This window comes from Perissodus microlepis, chromosome 6 (genome assembly GCF_051167445.1).
Source record: "Perissodus microlepis isolate ML-2025 ecotype Zambia chromosome 6, ASM5116744v1, whole genome shotgun sequence".
NCBI classification, from domain to species: domain Eukaryota; kingdom Metazoa; phylum Chordata; class Actinopteri; order Cichliformes; family Cichlidae; genus Perissodus; species Perissodus microlepis.
Genome location: NC_140466.1, coordinates 11,612,339 through 11,633,756, shown reverse-complemented (window position 1 = coordinate 11,633,756; position 21,418 = coordinate 11,612,339). Strand labels below are relative to the sequence as shown.

Here is a 21,418-nt window from a genome sequence, read left to right as displayed (position 1 = left end):
TCAAAGCTGCGACTGTGACTGCAGTGCCAAAACTCTGGCTCTGTTCTGAAGCTCTTCACTCAGTCGTCACCCAGAGTGCTGATAGCTGAGTCCCTCTCTGCACCTCAATGATACAAGCATTCATAGAAACTGAGCAGAACTGAACAGAAACTGTTTCAGTTTGGGGGCTTTTTTTGTTAAATTTCTACACAGAGATTGATGGTGATGTTGTCACCACCACCACATTCATCAATATTAAAGTGTAGCCAGTAGCTTCTTAGCTTATCTTGGGAAAAAAAAAGTCTGGAAAGAGAGGAAAACAAACTCAGCCTACCGGCTTTCTTTATCTCACTATGAACACATTATATCTTGTTTGTTCAAGAAGACCAAATGTAAACACACCAATTTGTGGTTTTGGGTGGAGGTTGTGTCCCAGACTATATCTCAAACATTTGTAGTGATTTTCTGGAGTATTGTCATTTGAGTTGAGTTAAGTTTAGCAACTGCAAGCTATAATTTAGAGCGAGTGTTGTACTTTTTATATCTGTGAGTATGCTATGGATCCCTTGCATCTGAGTGAGATAAATTTTGTGATCCCAGCAAACAGCCAAGATGTACATCTGGGCGTGGACTATACGTCCCCTAACAATCCCACTCACTGAGAGGCTGTGCACACACTTGGTGTTAACGACGGGTCTTTGAGTTAAGGCTTAGGGCAGTGGTTCCCAAGCTCTTTTTGGTAGGGCCCCTTTGTTTTACAAGAAAAATGTTCGCACCCATTTTTCAAAAAAATGCCTCTCTGTGCAAAATGGGTTTAAAAACATAAACAGCTGTGGGATACTGTTTGTCCATGATTTAGACAGGGGGAACAAATTGTGGCAGGATCAGCCTGATGTTATTTGTATCCCGCTGTAACTTTACTGTATAAAGAGCTAACATCTCCAAAATGTCAGGAGTAGTTAGTCATTACAAGAAGTGTTAAACTTGAGGGGGTAGGGACAAATAAGTATATACTTCTGCCTACTCCTTTTCAAACAAATAATGGAATGATATTTTGTAATGATTGTGAAGGAACATGTTTGAAATGTTTGAAATAAAAATGAACTGAACTGAACTAAAAATGTTAGGATGCCTGGGTCGTTGACCCAGGGTTTTTGAGTTTATTATATTATTTATAATTTCTAGTCTTTGGGTTTTTGTTAGAGTCATGTCTTATGGTTTGTCTCTGTGTAATCCTTAGTTGCTGTCTCCCCTGTCCGCTATATCCCCGTGTCCACTCAGTGTCTGTGTCTGCCCTGGTCCCACGTCTCTGTTCCCTCTGTTGTAGTGCCTGCATGTGAGTCTGTGTCTTTTGTTCAGTCTGTGTTATGTGTTTCCTGTTTTACTTTGAAGGTCTCTGTCTTATCTCAGTGTGTTCAGGTTACGCTTCCTTGTCTCGTCAGTTCTGATTTGCCCCAGCTGTGTTTCCCTCCTGTTGTCCATTCCCTGATTGCTCCCTCTATGTATTTAAGCCCTGTGTTTCAGTTTGTCATTGTTGCGATCTACCTTTATCTTGCTGTGTGTTTTGTCGGCGTAGGTATATTTTGTATTCTTAGTTTTGTTACCCTTTTGAGTTACTTTCTGTCTCCGGAGTCTGCACTTTGGGTCCTTCTCCTGCCTGCACACAGCTGTCACATAACAAAAAATCAAGAATGTGGGATACTGTTTGTCCGTGATTTGGAGAGCCCAGCGCTGCTCCCGACGCAGGGAAAACCAATTCTGTCAGGGAGACCTACCTTGGCACTTGTGCAGGTGAAGCCAAAGGGAAGATATGCGTCACCATATTTTCTAGTCTTTGGCTTAGAATGAAGTTGGTTTGGAAACATATTCAGCGATGCTTCATCTCCTGCTTTGCGTTTGCGTGGGAGCCCCGTGCTAGCAGTCTTTCCCTTTTCATACCGGGCCCCCCTGCAATGACCCCCCACACTTTGGGAAGCTCTGGCTTAGGGTATAAATTTAATAATAAGTTTTGGGATGGCCTCTTTCTACTTACATGAACAGAAGGAGGAACTTCCAATTCCAGTCACTGACAAAACAGAAACTGTTTCATGAGATATTCTACTTGTTTCTTTGTTTCTTTCTTGTTCTTTCAAGTTTCCTGAAAGCCATTACACAGTGTTTATTTCCAAAGCAAAACTGTTTGACACGCAAACCTCGTATCTGGGAGGCCAAGAGGTTTCAACATGAAACAGTTACTACACCCTTACAAACTGTGATTAGTGAGGCTTTACTGGCAAAGACCTAGTGTTAGAGGACTTTATAACACACTTGTAGTTAAGGTTAAATGGTCTGCATTTCATGTGAAGTTCTCAGCATTCTCGTGTGGCCTCCACAAGCAAAAAAAGAGGGGGGTGGGGGCTAGACTGGAATTGGGCCAGATTTACTTGAAGACTAGGATGGGGACGGCTGCACCTGCTGTTGTTATTGTACTGTTTTCAAGACCTCTCCTTGGAGGATGCATGCAAAGTATCACAAACGTGACAACATTTGTGTCATCTTCACTCAAGTAGAGTCATAATTATGGATATAAAACTATAACAATGACATTTAATGTGAGAGAACAGACTTCACCTGCATACATACTAAAAAAAGAACCAGATTTAATTATGTGTCCTCCAGGAAGATGAGGAAGTATTCAGCAAGACCAACTAGTCATCTATGATAACTACAAGTAAATATAATGAAATCATTATACCGAAGAGTGAGAAATTGGTCTTTTCTTCTTACTGTGTTTCCAAAAAACATGTCATTTAATTCCAATTTGTCATTTAATGCATATATGGAGCATTCTTATCAAGAAAAAACTGCAAAATAAGAAATTGTGATTTTTTTAATGGTTTGTCAGAAAGTTAAAATCGTCACAATTTGTTGCATACAAGTGGTATCTTGCATGAGAAAATCTAACACCAGTTTGCAAAAGCTGTGTGGCTCTGTGTGGGTGGGTGGTCCCAAGGGGTGTGCATTTGCACTCAGCCCTAACTGACCCCTTATGTTGTTTATCAGTCGCTAATTCATCCCAGTGGCATCTGGGTACTACTGCAGTCTGTCGTCACTGTGAAGCTTGGAGTGGTAGGGTGTCTAGCGAGGTATATTGTGGTGGGGTGGGTGCTTGTGTGTGCATGTGTGTTTGTCAGTGCATATGGGATGGGCTGTGCTCCCAAAAAAAGGCCTATCATGGTTACCACACTCCCCTAGCAGAGCATCCATCTGGACGCAAGTAGTCTCATTGTTTTGACACTCACAGCAGGATGCAGTCTGGGGAGGAGAAGTCCTCTTCACCTCTTTAACAGTGTTGAACATGATGTAGCAGGATGGGTCTGTGTATAATGTATGAGTGTGTGCTGGTTTACAAACTTAAAAGGATAACTGATTATTTGAAATTGAATGAAAACATTTAATTATTGAAACTACAGCAGTGGGAAGTGAGGCAGAGGGAACGAGGCTCTTCTCATTCAGATGACAAACTAAAAAAAGAGCCTGGATCAGACTTGTTCAGTCCTTTTCCTTTGTTTGTTGCAGGGTGTTTATTTCTATGTTCCCCTGTCCTTTCCTGTTATTTGAGTAAGTTGTTGATAGTGCCTTTATTTGATTTATTAGAGGAGTCATATTTATAGATTGTTTTCATTTTGGCTTTAAACTCAGCCATGTCAGTGGAAATTCCTTTAAGAAAAAATAAACCGTTAAACACCTCCTCTCCTCTGAGCTCACGCTGTGCCGGCGCAGAGTCTCCTAGAATCACACATCATAGTCAATTTTCTACATCACTGTAATCAGTTTTGCCCCATTTTCTTAACAAACACCATTTATTATGTTGTGTTGAAAGAAAAGGCAATATGCAATGAAATTCAGAGAATATATTCCCCATTACAGGAAAAAGGCATACATGTTCTACTTATCGTAACGAGTTAAATTAGATGCATGACTATTTTTCTGGAAAAAAATTCAATGGTTTTATCACTCACACTGGTTTTCAGTAGAAGTAAAGAACAAACAATTACCTCTCTCTGGAGCAACTAGATGGTGTCATCTTCACCACGAGACACACAAAAACACGCAGTGTCACGGGATCGCTCGTACAGATTTATTGTTCACAACAGGAACGTTGCCAGATAAAGTGCTGTATACTGGTTTCACATTCACTGACGCCAAGACAGGGTTACACTGGTTTTATATGCTCTCTATGGAAGCCAGCAACATGTAAAATATAAATGATAACAGACAGAAGACGTGAGATAAAAGAAATTACGGCTCATTCGGTTTCCCTCGTCTCATTCTCGTCATACACCAAACTCACTCCCGTATTGGTGTCTTTTGTCGGGTTTCTCTGGATGCAAAGATTCAGTTCACGATGAGTCTTAGTTTTGGAGTTAGCCTGCTTGGAATAACACAACAATTTTCATTCAAAGTTCTCCATCACTAAAATCACATTAAACTGATTTTCTTTTGAAACATTCAAACATTCGTTAAAGTGCCAAACTGAACGACCTGGCTCAAACATACAACTGTAAACCAGCACCGATCACAAGTGTATATTTTTTTAAGTAATGTTTTCCCCAGAGAAGTTCACGTTGCTGATATAAACCCAGCAAAGTGCTGAAAAGCAGAATAGTTGTAGACATCATAATAAGTGAGGGGCAGCCCAGGGTGGACAATCTATAGCAGCTTAGCATCAAAATTATACATTTCCCCTCAATTTGGGGAAAACATCTGAGGTTGCAGGAAAGAAAATGTAAATAAGACATTTAAAAAAAAAAAAAAAAAAAAAAAAAAAAAAAGCAGTAAGGACATTTTGGGGTGAAGAGGAAAAAGTGCTGCCAAGTCTACATAAAGATGTGCAGACTCTAAAAAATCTGCGAGAGACATCCTTTGGGGAAGTTAGCACACACTATTGTGATGCTAGTTTTGCATATTTTGGTTTGCATCTTGAAATATAAATGCAATCAAGGCACAGTGGCTGCTCGTGTGCACACACCTTCAAATTGGTTTTGACAGTCCATGCCGTGCAGTGACTGATTAGCTCCGACGTGAGACGGGCTTTTTGCCGTGGTACGGTCCAGTTGGGCTTTAAGTGTCAGGAAAACTTTCTGACAGTAAAATGAGGTTTTGCAGACAAAACAAATCATCCTAAACAAAAGAAAAACTCATAAAGATACACACACTTGAAGTGATACAACACAGAACACGTTTTAAAGCTGTGGTTCCCAACCTTTTTAACTTCATGAAGAGGAACACATTTAAAGACGTTTAAGTCAGTTTATAGGATATAGGACAAGGGTGAGATTTTTGCAACAGCATCAGGTGGGAATTAGTGTCTCTGAGTGGAACTGAACCAGCAACCTTTTACTTTGTTAGTCCAAACCACTACACTATGGAGATATATCCATGATATCATATATTACTCCCAATCATAAGCCACTGCCAAAAAAATTTAGAGCAGCTCTGAACTGTTGTAGATAATATCTAAAGATGTGTATGACGACACACAAGTTACAAATAGCAGGATCAGACATTAAATCATTTTCTCTTTTAAACATGCCAGTTCAAATCTAAAACTGCACAATTATTAGAATAGTGAAGGGAATTTGTTTGGAAACGTGCCCTGTGCCTCCCTCCCACACACACACTACTTGGGCAACTCTTGTCACCTAAACTGAGCATGCCCAGAAGTGATAATGCAACTGATACAAATTATCTCATGCTGAGTGATACATATGAAAGAAAAACTCTAGTAAAACTCCCAAACTGAGGTCACATGTAAAAAAAGGCTATAGCATGTATATAAAGGATGGCTGTAGCCACATTACATCACCCACTCCTACACATCTACACATCATGACCAATCTTACTGAGGGTCTGAGGGCTTGTTAATCACAGTGTAGGCCTTCACCAAATTAGACCCTATTTCATTGTTTATTTTATTCTAAAAGTAGTTTACAATATGAACACTATACTTTATTAAATAACAGACAATAAAAGGGGAGAGTTACTGAGATATTAAGTGAGAAGTCCACTTGCATCTTCTTCTATGCAAGTGGACTTCTTTCTGCAAGCACTCACCCACTGCTGGCTATGAGTCAGAATCCAGGTTTAAAATGGCTTTATTATTCAGACTCAGAGTATACTACTACTACTGGATTTGTGTGGTAGGGTTGTGATTACTACAGTTTTTTTACATTGAGAAGGGCTAGGGCTGCACTAAAGTCGACCAGTATTGACTTGAACTGTAGGTACTTCATTTTTTATTTCAAAGGGAAAGAGTGTTTGGAATAATAAAGCTATTTTAACTCTTGAAAGCCTGCTAGGAGTACGCCCTTCAAAATCCTTTTCTGAACTAAGCAGTTTCTGGTGATTGGGTTTGCATCAGAAGTTAGTGAGGGTGGTCTCTGCCTTTGCTGCTACCTTTGGAAAAATCTGGAAACTATTTTAATGGCAGACTAAAGACAACATTTTTATTCTAAAAGGTCAAAACTCATTAAGGCCACAGAGCGGGTCATCAAATATCGTCTTTATAGGGAAAAGCATTTGAACAGTGTGACGCATTTATAAGGATGCATAGTTATGGTTATTGACCAGTTTGAGGAAAATATTACAACAGTTCAAATAAAATGACTTGTCTTCGCTCATGTGACTTACAGATCACCTCGCCCTTAGGTTGGGAACAACGGCCTTAAAAAGCCGCTGTAATAAGACTTCACGTGTGAAAATAATGACAAGGATTATTCAAAGCACAACAATAGCTTGTCACGGAAAGATTTCCTTATACACAAACCTTACAAAGTGCTGCTTTATATAGCCATGGGATCATGACTCAATGCATATGTTTACTCTCATGACTTCTGTCCTTCCAGAGTTCTTGGGTCTGTTGATGATTTTCACATTTCACATTTAATCAGTGCCATATTTTTCAGTTTGAACTATAGACACACATACGTATACATTCATATTAATTCACTCCTTGATTAAAGATAAAGGCACCAGAGTCCCCCCACCCACCACCACCCCACCCCACCCATGCTCACTCAACAAAGCGTCCTGTATGTCAGCACAGGTCTTTCTCTTCCATGAGGCCGTTCTACAATACTGAAACCTCATGAAAATGCAGCATTAAGCTTATAAAACTACTCCGTTCATGGAAATGTTAAAGTAAAATGATTGTGTATGGATTATGTCAAACTAAAGCTGAAGAATGATATGGACTGTGACAGCACAAACATGAAAAAAATGAGCATCGGGTTCTTAAAATACAGTTTTATTTGTGAATTTACACAGATTAGCAATACATCTAAAAGCAACTCCATTAGATAACCATTTATATAGGATTTTCACAGGTCATAAAGTAGCTTGGCTCATTCTGGCATGCCAAAGCAAAACTCGTTCTTTTTGTTTGTTTTTTTGTGTTGAACAGAAAAAAAAGAAGAGGTGGAGACATTAGCAAAGCAAGGTGCAAACAGTCAAAAACAGATGAGAAAATAAAAAGGATGTGATGCAAATTCAGTTCATCTGGAAGCAATTTTGCTAAAAAAGGGTTAATAAAAAAAAAAAAACACCACCTAATGCGTTCTGCAAACTAAAAAAAAAAAAAAAAAAAAAAAAAAAAAAAAAAAGCGTACTGCGATACAAATGGAGGATGAAAAAAGATTTCCTGGAGGAGCCATGTATCAAAGAAAACAAAACAAAAAACAAACAAACATCTGAGTGGTGAAAATATGGTGTGTTAGTATCAGGTTGTCCTTTTCCCCTGCTCCTGTCTACTACACACAGATAAGCACTTCCATTTCCTCTCTTTCTCCATCTTTCAGTTGTGTGACCTCAGTTCTTCGCCCGGAGCCAAAAGCTATCGTTTAACACGGCTAAAGATGTGCCCCTAGACCCTCCCGCACTCCCTCCAAATCCAATACTTCACATTGCTAGCTGGGATATTGGTACATCTGGTTAAACTGCAGGGGGGAGGATATGCGGCAACCCATCACACTTTGGCTTTGCTGAGTTCAACTGTGGGTCATCCGCCAGTTACAACAGGATCGTGTTTAGAAGAGAAATTACAGGAGGGAAGGTTTTAGAAGCTGAAATAATGACCGGGCCCGGAAAAGAATCATAAAAAGATAAAATGTCCTATGACCTCCTAATGATGTTCCAGTTCTTGGAGGAAATAAAACAGCAAATTAAGCAAGGAGGCGTAGCTACTGTGAGTGTAGCCACTGCAAAAATATAAAATAAAATAATAAAGTTTTGGGGTGCCTGAGGGGTGTCGATGCAGTCACTGGGGTGATTTAACAGAGTTCTTGTTAGGGTCTATGACGCCTGAGCAGGCAGATAATCACAACCCTTGTCTTATTAAAATAATGGAGGAAAAAAATTACAATATGGCTTAAAACACACACACACACGCACAAACACACCAAACAAAAAGACGTCACCGCTCTAGTCTCCATGACCCATGATTCCCATCGCAGCTGGGGACTAAGCGCAGTCCCCAGCTACGATGGGAAACAGCAGAAACGCTGCTTGAGCGCAGTAATATTTTCTCACGTGTGACACCAATGAAAGATTATTCTGTCCGTCTTCATTCAACTCACTTTCTGGGTCCTGACCGCTCCCCGACACCATGCCTCGCTTTCTACTTGCACGACTTTTACCAAATTACTTCACGATCCTCCTCACTGGTGAAACCACTTGCAACTAAAATGTGTTATATACCACAAAAAAAGTGCTGCACCATGAAATAAAAAATATATAGCTAACGAGAAAAAAAATCTATAGCAAACATATCCAGTTTTCATATATCTGTGTTATATAGTAACTTTGTGTACTCTGAAGGTTAGAATATAATTTGGAAAAAAAAAAATCAGGCATCACTACAGAAGACAGCCAAATAAATTCAGTTGCTGCAAAAAAAATAAAACAGGAAAAAAAGAGAAATCATGCATAACATCTGTATTCTCTGTAAAAGCTTAGAAATGAGTACAAAACAGTCAACTAATACCAAATTTGTGTTCAGTAAAAATGAGATGACAAACTAGAAATAGAGATGCTTGCTTAAGATGAGATTGTTTTTTCCTCCCATTCTCCCATTAATTTGGCAAAAAAACAACAAACACTGAGATGAAAAGGACAAGATGAAAAAAAAATGCTACATAAATATTCTCTCTCAGATAACAGTTGTGATAGACTGTCAGCCTCACTGTCTCTACTCTTAAAACTCATCTGTAGTTCAACCACAACAAGCTGAAAAGAAGGTTTTTGTCAGAAGCCTGTGCCTACAGTAGCTAGAAGAGCGTGAGAGATCCTCTCTCACAGTAAATAAATCAACACAAACCCTGTGGCTGTTTTCTTTTTCCCTCTGAGACCAGTTTTCCAGTGTGACTTGAAATTTTATGTGGTCTCGCTGTTCCGTATGCAGAGTCAGGTGACCGAGATATAAAAAAAAAAAAAAAAGAAAAGAAGAAGAAGAAGAAGGAGGTAAAAGGGCTGGAAGGTCTTAGAAGGGGAGGGAAAAAAGCGTTTCTTTTGAACGTGTGCAGTTTTACAACACTCGGGCTGCATTCCAATTATTTGAAGCAAGAAAAAAACAACGTGGTTTCACGTTCCATTTTTCAACCCAGGAATAATCACAGGAGTAGCCAAAAACTCAGGATCTAAACAGCCTTGAATGACACTTCCAAGGAGCCCCGTTAAAGCCCTGCACAGGAGGTCAGGTGTGCAGACACCCCACTACCTGCCCTAGCCACCCCACATCTGTTGCAGTTTTAATCTCTGGCCTCGCTTGCCCGCCCCAAACCCCTAAGCTTTCTTGTCTTTTTGCAGAAGGAGAAAACTTCTCTTTTTTATTACAAACAGATTTTTGTTAATTCGTTTCCTCTGCCTTTTGCACATAAAACCTTTTGTTAAAAAACAAATAAAATTAAAAACATAAAAGGACATTTAAAACAAAATAAAAACAGACATTATTAAACAGAAAACGGGGGTTTGCTTGCCCCTCATTCTTCTATGCAGATGATCTCCCCGTCTGCCTCGCCCCCTGCTGCCTGCTCGCTCTCAGGCCTCCGTCTTCTCTTTCTTTTTGTTTTTCTTCAGGAAGGATGGGGTGCGGAACTTCTTCTTCTTCTTAGTGTTGGGCGACTTGGAGGGCGAGCTCTCGGGAGACAGGGCCTCTTCGATTTTCTCCCCGGAGCGCACGGTGATCTCCACGCTCTCAACGCTGGTGGTCAGCTGGCTCACGCGCTTCGACAGCTCCTCGTCCACGTCCCCGTGGTCGTTTTTACCGTTCATCAGTCCTGTGTGGTTCTCTGCGGGAAGGGAAATTAGCGAGACACGAGTTAGAGGTGAAAACGTCGGGCACAACATCTGCAAGATGTGATCAATTCTCCCACGACAAAGAAGAGCTCCCTGGATTTAAGTGTTCTTTGGAAGGGATACATGTAGAGTAAATCTATGAGCTGCAAGCCATTCTCTTTTCAAATAAAATATTCTATGGCTTTTTACATCATGATCATGTTTAGCATTTTGGCATACAAGCTATTATCTGGTAGTTAAACAGAGTTCATTAAAACTGGCTCTTTTCTAGTCGTTTTCCACCAATAGGAATCTTCAGCTTGTGGATGTCCACCAAGAGCAAACTCATAACTATTATTGGTGGAGCATCACTGAGGTGCATGTTCATGTTATCATATTGGAGAAATGACTGATTAAATCAATATATTTTCTCACACTGAATATGTCTCATGTCTTATTGTGTCTCATTGTGTCCTCTTGTGCCAAATGCGAGGCTCTGTTGTCGGATGTACTAATCACACAGTGTCCCCGTGCTCTACATATTTCGTAATATCCCTGCGTAAAAACCCCAGTGACCTGATAGCCCAGAGAGTCTGCCCTCCTTTCAACCCAACAAAATGGGAGCTTTGAACAGCACACTGCACACACTGCCTTAATCGGTGTTCACGTAACATGCCGGGAAGCGTCACATCTCCGTTCTCTGTGCTGCAAATGTAGGTTAAGCAATCCGGGGCGCTGGTTTCATATTACGCACCAAACGTGTCCTCTCAGGTTATTTTCATCATTGCATAAAAACCAGATGGTTGGACTAAAAGGCTTGCTGTACAACACGGCTGACCTCATGGTGACAGTGTCAGAAAATATAGGTCCCCTGAGTGAACGCGCCGTTATTGGTTAATTGTTATTGTGTGGTTTTGCGTGTTTGCCCTGGAAGGAAGTGGACAGGAAGCCAATCCCATAGTGCCATTATTTACAACTTGTAGAGAGACCTCTATGATCCTGCCATTTCTTAGCGGCACACCAAATGGCTTCAAATGTCAATCTTGCGTGTTAACAGACGAAATACATTCAAAGGGCGGCAACAGGCAAGAAACCCAGTGATGTGACACTTCCCATTACCAATCCCTCAGATCTGTGATGTTAACACCAAATGAACATTCACTCTTGATAAGTCTTTATAACGATGCGTGTAAGACTGCGACAAATCCTCAAGTTTAGATAAAAACACTGAATGAGCCAAGTAAGAAAATCAATACCGTCTTGTATCTTTCATTAGGAAGTGATGCAGAGCATGACGACAAAGCTCTCAATTTATTGGCTGATCCATGTTCCTACTCTCATCTATGGCCACAAGCTGTAGGTAGTGACCAAACGAATATTTAACTGTTGGCAAAATGAGCCTTCTCTGAATGTCTGGGCTCTCTATTAGAGATAGGGGTGAGCAGCTCAGAGGAGAGATGCTGCTCCTCTACATCAAAAGGAAAGGCGACTCAGGCATCTGATCAGGACGCCTTCTAGGCAAGGAGTTTCAGGCATGTTCAACAAGGAGGAGACCTCTGGGCAGGACATGGTAGACAGCTTACCCCCCCCAAGACTGTCTGGTGAGAGGGGGGTCTGGGCATCACTACTTACACCGTAGCAGACCCAGATAACTAGCAGAAAATAGAAGTATGAGCTTTCATCAGGAGGGAGTTAGTTTCTCTCATTTTATTGCTAAGATAAAAGTGCTGGGCTGATATAACCAAAAATTGATGCCATTTCTTGAAGCAGCTACTCTCTGGCAACCAATTGCAAAATCACAGAAATCCCTGAATGCTTTATAAGTTTACAAGACTTCAAGTCTTTAAAAATTGCTTCTCCCATTGCTCTAAAAACAAACAAACAAACAAACCTTTGGACCCTCAATGGCAAAATAATAAGTGTATAAAATATGAATTCATACCTTTGAGGCAACGCTACATTTTCATAACCCAATATAAATTTGTATTGTCCAAAAAAAGAAAAGAAAAAAAAAAGTCAGAGAGGTATTAAATATAGTGAAACTGTTGCAGTTTCATTGAATTAGATGACCACGTTTTAACACGAAAGAGTAGTTAGTACAGCATGAACTAGTTCAGGCACTGTATAATAAGCATTTAGTCTATTGCAGTTAAATTTACACTCTCATGCTCGTCCACAAACACACGTCTGACATTAAAGTCAAAAAGCAAGACAGTGAAGCTCATTCTGAAAAACAATTCAGTCTGTGAGTGAGTGATACCTTCTTTAGCTGAAGTGCTTTGCGGGGACTGGGTGACAGACAGAGACTGAGAGAGAGTGGAGCCATCGTCAGAGGTTAGCTCGTGCTCGCCATCTGCAGGGAGGGTGGGGACGGGGCCAGGTGGGGGGGGTTGTGAGGGTTGGATGAGAGGATTGTGGCAGGGTGTAGGGGGTGGAAGTAGAGGGAAGACAGCAGGGGTGAGTGGGATGAGAGGTTGGAGGGAATTGGGATGAAGGGTCCGGAGGGAGTGAGGGAGTGGGGTGGGGAGGTTGACAGATTAGTGGTAACACACACACACATGTTAGAATCAGGCCATGCACAGCTGTTTTCCAACAAAATTTACAAAATCCTTGTCTGCTGATCACCCAGCTATCAGAGTGCCATCAATCCACCCGCCCCCGGGCGTGGGTGGCTGAGCACACACTGTAACATTTTGCTAAACCTTAACCTCCTAGGACCTGGTGTCCACATATGTGGACATCACATTTTGGGTTGTCTAGAATTTTGCTCTACCAGGGCCTGATATCCACGTACAAGGCCATTATACTGCCACTGTTCTATCAAAATTTAAAACGAATGACCTCATATGTTGATCTCATTTTTCTCAGAAACAAAAGTCAGGTTAAAAAAAAAAAAAAAAAAAAAAAAAAAAAAAAAGGTAATTCTTTGTTTTTACATTCATCAGGTCCCAATCAGCCCAAATAGCAAAGACAAATTAAAAATGCATGCCATGAAAGAGTTCAGGTCTTAGGAGGTTAACACAGACAACACTCTTGATGGTGAAGTATTTGTATTGTGAGACATTTAAATACAGAAAAATGAAGTTTAGGGCAAGAAAGAAAATAAATCTCAGTCACTCTTATATAGAATAAGGAGATTATGAGAAGAGTTTATATTCTTATGTAAAATGGATAAAGAAACAAGCATAATGAGTCCCCTTTGAACTATAGATTCTTAAACAATTCTATCCAACCATAAGGAGCACATAGTGTTGCCACGCAGCTTAGCTACAGTAGCTTAATTTCATTTTAAACACCAATTAGTCTGAATGAAAGACGTTCCCTGATCACTTTAACACATTCATTAGTACGTTCGGGCTTACACATCGAGCTGGCAGTCGTCACAATCATTCACAACTCCTACAAGCACAGCGTATAGGACGTGTTTGCATAACAGCCTGATCTGTGCAGTGATAGTACTCGGTGTTCTGTATATACACAGATAAAAATGCGTGCGAGCCTCAGATGAGATGATCTCAGTGTGTGTAGTCATTTGCATGAGCTTTGTCACCTCATGTGAAACATATAGCACATAATACGCATCTGTACATATGTTCATACATATCTATGTCGCATATAGCTCAATTTGATCAGTTCTCTTATATAATGCGCATTATAATCAATCTGTTTTTTTTTTAAATGATCAATATATACAATCTGCATGTCACAACTAATCGCAGGCTAAGCCTATAAACATGTGTGTGTGTCCCCGGGCCGAGCATGTATCAGGCCTTTCCAGACGGTCTCCAGCTTGTCTCCAGATTGGTCACCGGGGATTCATGGGGCTATGGGGGCAAAAGTGTCATAGCAACGGGCTCTGATCATGTGGCGGGTGTGAAGACCTGCTGTCTGTTCGGTCTGCCATCTTAGTCACACTGGCCCCTTACACACATACAGTCGCACCATGTTTCATATGCACAGAAGAACATTTGCAGCCATCCATACACATGGCCTTACCCAAATATACACAACACACAAATACACATTCACTGTGCTCCAGTGTGACAGAAGGCCCCCCAGATATTGATTCGCTATTGATTTTTCCTCTGCCTCTCTGAAAGATAATAGGACAGAAGGCTAATATGATTAGCATTGACTTGTGTGTGTGTGTGTGTGTGTGTGTGTGTGTGTGTGTTGACAAGGTTAACACAGTTTAAAGCAGCCATAGACCTTGCATATAGATATAGACATATAGGTATATAGATGTGCGTCTGTGCACGCGTTGACCGAGATCATTTAAATCTTTTGTTACCACCAGACTGCAGAGAGGGCACAAAGAAAATTTGAGCTGTTTACTAATCAGTCTCCAAGGGGGCGGCTTTGTAATTGCAGAACCAATTTTAAGAAATCCTGATTAGTTTTAAGCTCAAGTTGAAATCTGCTCCAGCTGTTTATTTTAAGGACTTTTGAATATCTGGCTCTTAGTGTCTTATTTTTTCCACAGTTTAAAGTCTTTTAAAACGTGCAAAAAAACCCTCTAATGACTCAAACACCAACAGTAGTTTTAGATGCCGATGAGCTTTTAATCCAGGGGCAACACAAACCGATTTCACTCAGCTCTCAAGAGATACAAGCGGAACCGGATAAATTCATATTCAAGATTTCTTGAGGTCTTAGTATTTCCTTCAGGGTTATTAAAGATGATTGTGATGGTTAATAGACCAGCATTTAAAAAAAAAAAAAAAGAAGATTTACTTTAAATAAATGTATCAAAACCATGATATAAGTGATAAATTAAAAGAAAAGGACCAGTTTCCTGCACCGGAGGAAACTGACGCCAGCACCCAGCTAAGCAGATGACAATTCCTCTTGCTGGCTCAAACTAATCTCCCGATGTGTGCGCTCAAATTGTATCTTGCATATTGATTATTGATCCAATTTGTTTCAAGCCCCGGCTCAATATTTTGTTGTTTAATGAACCTTCACCGATTGGTAAGGTCGTCTGCAGCTGGCAGCAGGAAAGAAAACTCTGGGTTCGAGTTCATCTCGCCATATGTGCGTGAGCTTTGATGGTTGTTAACAGAAGTGTATTCGTGAGCGTATGTGCCGTACCGCTGAGGCCCAGTTGCCTTCTCTCCACGTTCTTGCGATACTCTTCCAGCTCCTTCTCTGACAACTCACTGAAAGGGTTGGGAGGCAGGGGAGCCATCTGCTCTTCCTCTGTGGGCACGTATGGCTGGGGAGGAGACAGGCAGAGGGGTGAGGATGGGAAACACGTACACAGAGAGAAATAATCAGGAGGCACTAGCACACACTCTGAAATTTAAAAAACAAACCATGTACTAACACACAAGCACACACCAAAGGTACACATACCAAAAAAACCATGCACGTACACACACAGAGAGAAAACAACACGGTCGCTTTAGTCAAAATACATTTTTTAAAAATGGCACAAACACCCACTGTGTCTGAGGATGACAATCATTCATTAGAGGATGACTAAGGCAGCTCTTGTAAAGATAAAACCACATCACAGAGTCCACATCTAATCAACTCCACGCAAGATGTGTTTATAAGACACCATCAGAGAAAAATAACACAAAAACTCACACTCGTGCACGCACACAACGCACTTGAGCTTAAATCTCTGCTAAGATTTCTGCCTAAAAATGTCAGAAAGAGACTCATGCTCCAACAAATCATCACACTTCAACAACTCTCACAAATAAGTGCAGTTTTGTTTAAAGCAAACAAGTAATACATTGAAAACAGTTGTCAATTTTAAAGCAAAACTCTACTACAACACATGCAGTGGTTTTTGATCAGAACGAGTGATGAAGTGTTAAAAATCATAAAACGAACAAAAAAAAAAAAAGTAAAAAACTAAAAACAACCACAGACAGGAAAACGTACGTTGGTATTTACCAGAACGTTTATCTGCACCAGATCCTTCAAGACAAAACATTAAACCACGAAACCATCAGCACCACAACTTCTAGTTGAGACATTTTTACTTCACTTGTTCCATTAATTTATACATTCAATTCTATCCTTGCTAGTAAAGTGTAACTGTCAAGAGCTTCATTTCATCCGTTATAAATGTGTTTACTTGTCTCCCCCTAGTGTTCAAGAGATGTCATTAAAGTGGCTTAAACTGGCAGTCTGAACAATTTTGGATAAAGTTGTTTTTTTGGGTTTTTTTTTTTAATAGTTTTGGAGAGTCTTCTTCCTTTAATGTTCTCACTAAGTCATTAAGATCAGGAAACTCCAGTAATATGCAGAAAAGCTCTATCATATGACAAAAAAGCAATTCTCTAATCAGCCAGAACAACTGAGCCCACCTTTAAGTTTCTCCTTAAAGTTAGATAAAGATGTCCTGCAAACCTCAACTGTTTTTATAGCATTATCAACACCAGCTATTCTGGATTTTCTTCAAATATCTGTAATGACTTTCTGTTAATTGAAGAATATCCTCCAAAAACTGTTTGTCATGTACCCTGGTGTGCCCTTTAAGAGGAATTAAAAGTATTTATTGTTAAGTCACAGCATCTAACTGCTTAAACTTTATGCATTTTTTGTGAAAACCTGTCTTGTTAAAACAGATATTAGATGTTGCACATCTACAGTTTACCATCAGATACTTTCTTCTTTGAAGATCTGCTCTCTAAAAACGACGGTTTCCACAGAACACGAGTTGTGGAGGCGAGAAAAAGGAAATTCTCACCTTTCGCGGTTCATCGACAGGGATGCCTGCAAGGTGCTGAGACCGCGGCCCTGATGACATCACATCAAGCCGGTTCTGCTCTCTGATCTGTAACGGGACGAAACACACGGTGACTTACTCTAATAACCCAAACAAGTGAACACAAACATTCTGTCAGGAATCAGGACAACATGCCTGATACAGTCAGATGTTTCAGTGCCTAGCTTTGTACTGATTTTGTAAGATGCTCTTAGTAAAACCAGTGCAGTGACAGTTCAAATGTAGCCGTCTTCTCAAGCACTGAAACTACGAATTATCCAGTAGTATAATTACATGGGGACCAGACTATACACATAAAAGTATGGTAGAAAGAGACACTCTTGACAACAACTGTACAGTAGACGACTCTTTAAAATTATTTTTATAACTAATCTACTTTGATACTATAAATGTTAAATTTAGGGAACTGGCTGCTGTAAATCCTCACCTCTGTTAATCTGAATGATTGATTTGGACTGTTTTCTGCTTTCTTGTTTGGTGATTTCTAGATAATCTTTATTGAAACATTATTACCTTTATAGTAAAATTAATACTATTACTATTTAGCATGGCTCTAGCATCCTGGTGTAGATATGCTCATATTTGGCTTTCAGAATAGTAAAACAAAAAAAGCCCACAAAAAAACCTGATACTTCAAAGTAGCATCGTGGCTGTTATGCCCTCCTTAAACATATGAGGCTATGATAGAGATTTGTTTAATCCTTAATTATGTGTCGAGTGTTAATATCCTCACATTTTTAAACAGAACCCAGCACAGAATAGTAAAGTGTATCCTACAATTTCTGTCACTCCATCTTTAGATTTTCGTCACGTTGATAGCATCAAGCGTCTGCTAAAAATGGTAGTTTTACTTACTTTGTTCCTCTTCGCCAGCACTTCAGTGGGATCTGTGTTGAGAGGGACAAACTGATTGGGATCCTCGATACGAATTGGGGTTCCTGGGTCATCTGCCTTCATCCACTGTTAACAGAAGACCGGTGAAAACTTTGCTTTAAAAAATATAATAATAATATTAATAATATTAAAAATAATAATGATGATGCAGCTGAACCCCTGTAGTTCACAATTTAGCCACTAGATGGTGATCTAGTACTATTTGTTCTTAACACTGGGATGCAAGTCCAGCCAAAACACAGCAGTCCATAGTAACTGTGGGTATGTATACACTAACTTTCCCAGCCACACTGCTCACCGTGGTTGTCCGGCTGTTGTAGCGCTCCTCTCCACCTTCTACGCTGACCTTGGTGTAGCTGTTGGGTGAATTGAGCCAGCGTGTCTTCTCCCTCTGCTGCCGCTGCTGGAGAAACTTGAAGGGCAGCCGTGTTGCACCACTATCCGCGTCCTCTTCGAACATGAACGCTGTAACCGTGGCGGGGATCTCGACGTCGCTCTTGTGCCTCGGCTTCTCCCGGATGATGGGGTGCCGGTATGCATAGCCTGTCCTGTAGCCCTAAAAGGCATCGCAGAGGATCACATGTAGGGTTTGCTTTCTTTTATCTGGTTTGTGCTGATCCATACATTCACATAGGCCTTGTCATATGTCACAGTAGTCTCCCCACATCATCCATGACTACTGCTCCAGAATAAGTTTTGTATGATGACATTGATTTCACAGCTGACATAAATGAATAAACATTCAATCGGATTCGTTTTTAGTACATGAACGACAGAAATGAGCATTGATTCCTGTAATGCTGGTTGGCCTGCCAGTTTCATAGTTAGTCACATGGAAAAGAAAGACTGTGCTTTGACTGCAGGGTTTCTGGCAACACAGAGGACAGCGTTAGATAGTCATTTCCTGTCTGACCCCCTTTTTCTCTCACCCTTTTCCCTCCATCCCCTTCCTTTCCTCTCTCTCTCTCCACTTTATTCCCAACGATCTTTTTCTCTCACATTCCCATCGCCCGTCCCTCAGTGCACTCTTTTAGTCCAGCTGGTTTTCAGACAGTTTTCCACACCAGACTTGACAGCGAGGTTCCGTTCTTTTGTCTTTCCCCCTTTTCTTTTCATCTCAGCCCCCACATCTCAGTCGATACCGACATTTCAACCTAACTGAGCTGGCGTGATCTCCTCCTGCAAAATTCTGCTTTATATTCAGACATTTCTAAATATTCACAGCTGGCAGCTTGCCGAGACACAGTATAACTACTCGATTTTTCTCCCACTTTCTCCCTCTTTGTTACAAATGTGCCTTGGTCCTGTCCTGAATCCAAGAATTTATCTGACACAAATGCCGTTTATGAAGTGTGTAAAGGGGGAGAGTAGGAAAGGAAGGGAGACAAAGATGAACTATTCAAAGTTGCAACAGTCTGGGAGGCAGTGATTCATTGAGAAAGCAGAGGGGGAAAGAGGAGAGAAAGGTGGGAGGGAAGCATGGAGAAAGGTGAAAAGTGTCGGGTGAAGCAGGTGAGCGAAGCACACGTGGATAGAGATGCAAGGAGGACAAAAGGCATGAGAATCTGAGACAAGGAAGAACATTCAGCAAATCTCCAGGGACTGAACCACTCCAGATTTTTAAAGTTATCACTGTACTAACAAAACGCTCCTCCATTTCCTTTAAGTTTCATTTGCTGTTCTTTCCAAAGATGAGCTTTGGAATCAGCACTGCTTCTTTGCATTGCACGTTAAAAGTTTAGTTTACTGTAGGTGGCGCCCTTTTCCAGTTTTGTTCACCCACACTAGCCACCACTGCTAGTAGCTGAATAGTTCTCCATCATTAGTGCAACAGAAATAAGACTGAAACAAACAGAAAGGTGAACTAAAACGAGCCTCGGACCAAATGTGTGCCATAGTGGTTAAACACCAGATGTGACACTTTTATGAAATCCATATAGGCCTGTTATTATCGTTTTATAAATCAATAACTGAGTGCTTTCATACTGGATACCCTTGGATACCAGGGATTTGTGTCTACTCCTGGTTTTGAAGCAGGGATCTTACTCATGTTAAGTGAAACCAAGATGGTTACTTTGCTAAAACAAATGATTACACTCCTGATTTCACAAAGCCACAACAAGTAAAGATTAAAATTATTTATTTTATGATTATTATGCATTTTTTTGTGTCATATATATCTTTTTTATAACTATGCAAGTGTTTATTTAGGTCTTTTTTGTGTCTTTTTCGGGGGGGTTTGTGTGGTAAACTGACAAAACTTTCACTTTTGATGTTTAGGTTTTTCTTTATACACTTACCAGATTATCCAGCATCCTCATCAGAGACTCAAACTCCAGCTCACCGATTTTCCACTTGTATTGCCCAGCCATGTTGATAGCAGCCGCCGAGGCGAAGGCGAACACTCGTGATTTGTACTTCTCCTGGTCCAGCACTATAAGGTTGTCCACACCTCCAGCACAAGAAATGGCATTAACCTGAGGACAGAGGGAGACAGACGTGAGCTTCTACTGATGGCTGGTGGCTTACGCAACACAAAAATAAACAACACCCCCCTCCTTCTCATAATACATGTGTGGCATTAGATCATCTATCTAAAAGGAGCATAAGTAGGAACAAATTTCCTGACCATTTCCCCTGCAGACTAAAAGTGTCATTTAGCAAAACCAAAATGAGAGACCCCTCCGGCTACCACGGCATTGAATTTACAGTGCAAACATGCCTGGGGGGATTTATTTCGAGAAATTAAGCTGGGCTGGGCTTTGCAGGATGGATTAATGTTTTCTTTTGCTTGACCAGGGAGAGTCAATCAGGAGATTTGGTTTGCTGTTACAGTGGAGCGGGGGGGGGGGGGGGGGGGGGGGGGGGGCACAGCCGTTCATCTGTAAAATCCACCATATTTACCAATGAACAGGAAGACACGCAAGAACAAAAAGCAAGATAACAGAAATCCAACACAGCTGTATTTTCACTTATTGCTACAACTGCCCCTTCAAAAGGGAAACAGCTGCACAGCAGTCAGCTGCACCAACCAAACTACCACCGAGGAAAGTGGGCAGTGTTTATCAGCTTGTTACAGTTTGATATTCTGGGTAATTCACGTGGATGTTATTTTGACATGCAGCATCCACCTAATCGATGCTGCAAACCAAGCACACACCCCAAAGTCAATGACACTCACTAATAACCTCCACCAGCAGTGCACTACAACACACACCAGTAAAAGATCCACCATCCTGCAGCCCACAGGACCCAAAGAATCCACTGCTGGACACCAAAGGTCACTTAAAGAGGACGTCTGGCAATATGTTAACAGGTGCACAACAAACAGATCCAAACCCTTATAAATACACGGCAGTGAGAAGTGTCTGAATGACCACTGAGATTTAAAAAATATTATTTTTTATGTTCCATTTCAAATGCTGCTGCAGCGAAGTTGAGCTAATCCACAATCCCTGACAAACGCGCCACCGCTCTCCAGGCTTATCG

At 40.8% G+C, this 21,418-nt stretch overlaps 1 protein-coding gene across 8 annotated transcripts in view; it reads right to left on the bottom strand.

The window, feature by feature from the left end:
• Nucleotides 1-4,077: 4,077 nt before the first annotated feature.
• add3a (adducin 3 (gamma) a) overlaps nucleotides 4,078-21,418 on the bottom strand; it is a 105,662-nt gene continuing 88,321 nt past the window's right edge. For 5 of the 8 annotated variants that reach the window (XM_084930784.1, XM_084930785.1, XM_084930783.1 and 2 more), the window contains 8 exons: nucleotides 20,230-20,406; nucleotides 18,228-18,485; nucleotides 17,891-17,995; nucleotides 16,997-17,083; nucleotides 16,198-16,221; nucleotides 15,382-15,505; nucleotides 12,551-12,643; nucleotides 4,078-10,304 (listed from right to left, as the gene is read on the bottom strand). In XM_084930784.1, the coding sequence (XP_084786910.1) occupies nucleotides 10,054-10,304; nucleotides 12,551-12,643; nucleotides 15,382-15,505; nucleotides 16,198-16,221; nucleotides 16,997-17,083; nucleotides 17,891-17,995; nucleotides 18,228-18,485; nucleotides 20,230-20,406 (1,119 nt within the window). In that variant the 3' untranslated portion in view covers nucleotides 4,078-10,053. The remainder of the gene's footprint in view (nucleotides 10,305-12,550; nucleotides 12,644-15,381; nucleotides 15,506-16,197; nucleotides 16,222-16,996; nucleotides 17,084-17,890; nucleotides 17,996-18,227; nucleotides 18,486-20,229; nucleotides 20,407-21,418) is intronic. The other 3 variants (XM_084930788.1, XM_084930787.1, XM_084930789.1) reach the window with 3 other exon arrangements.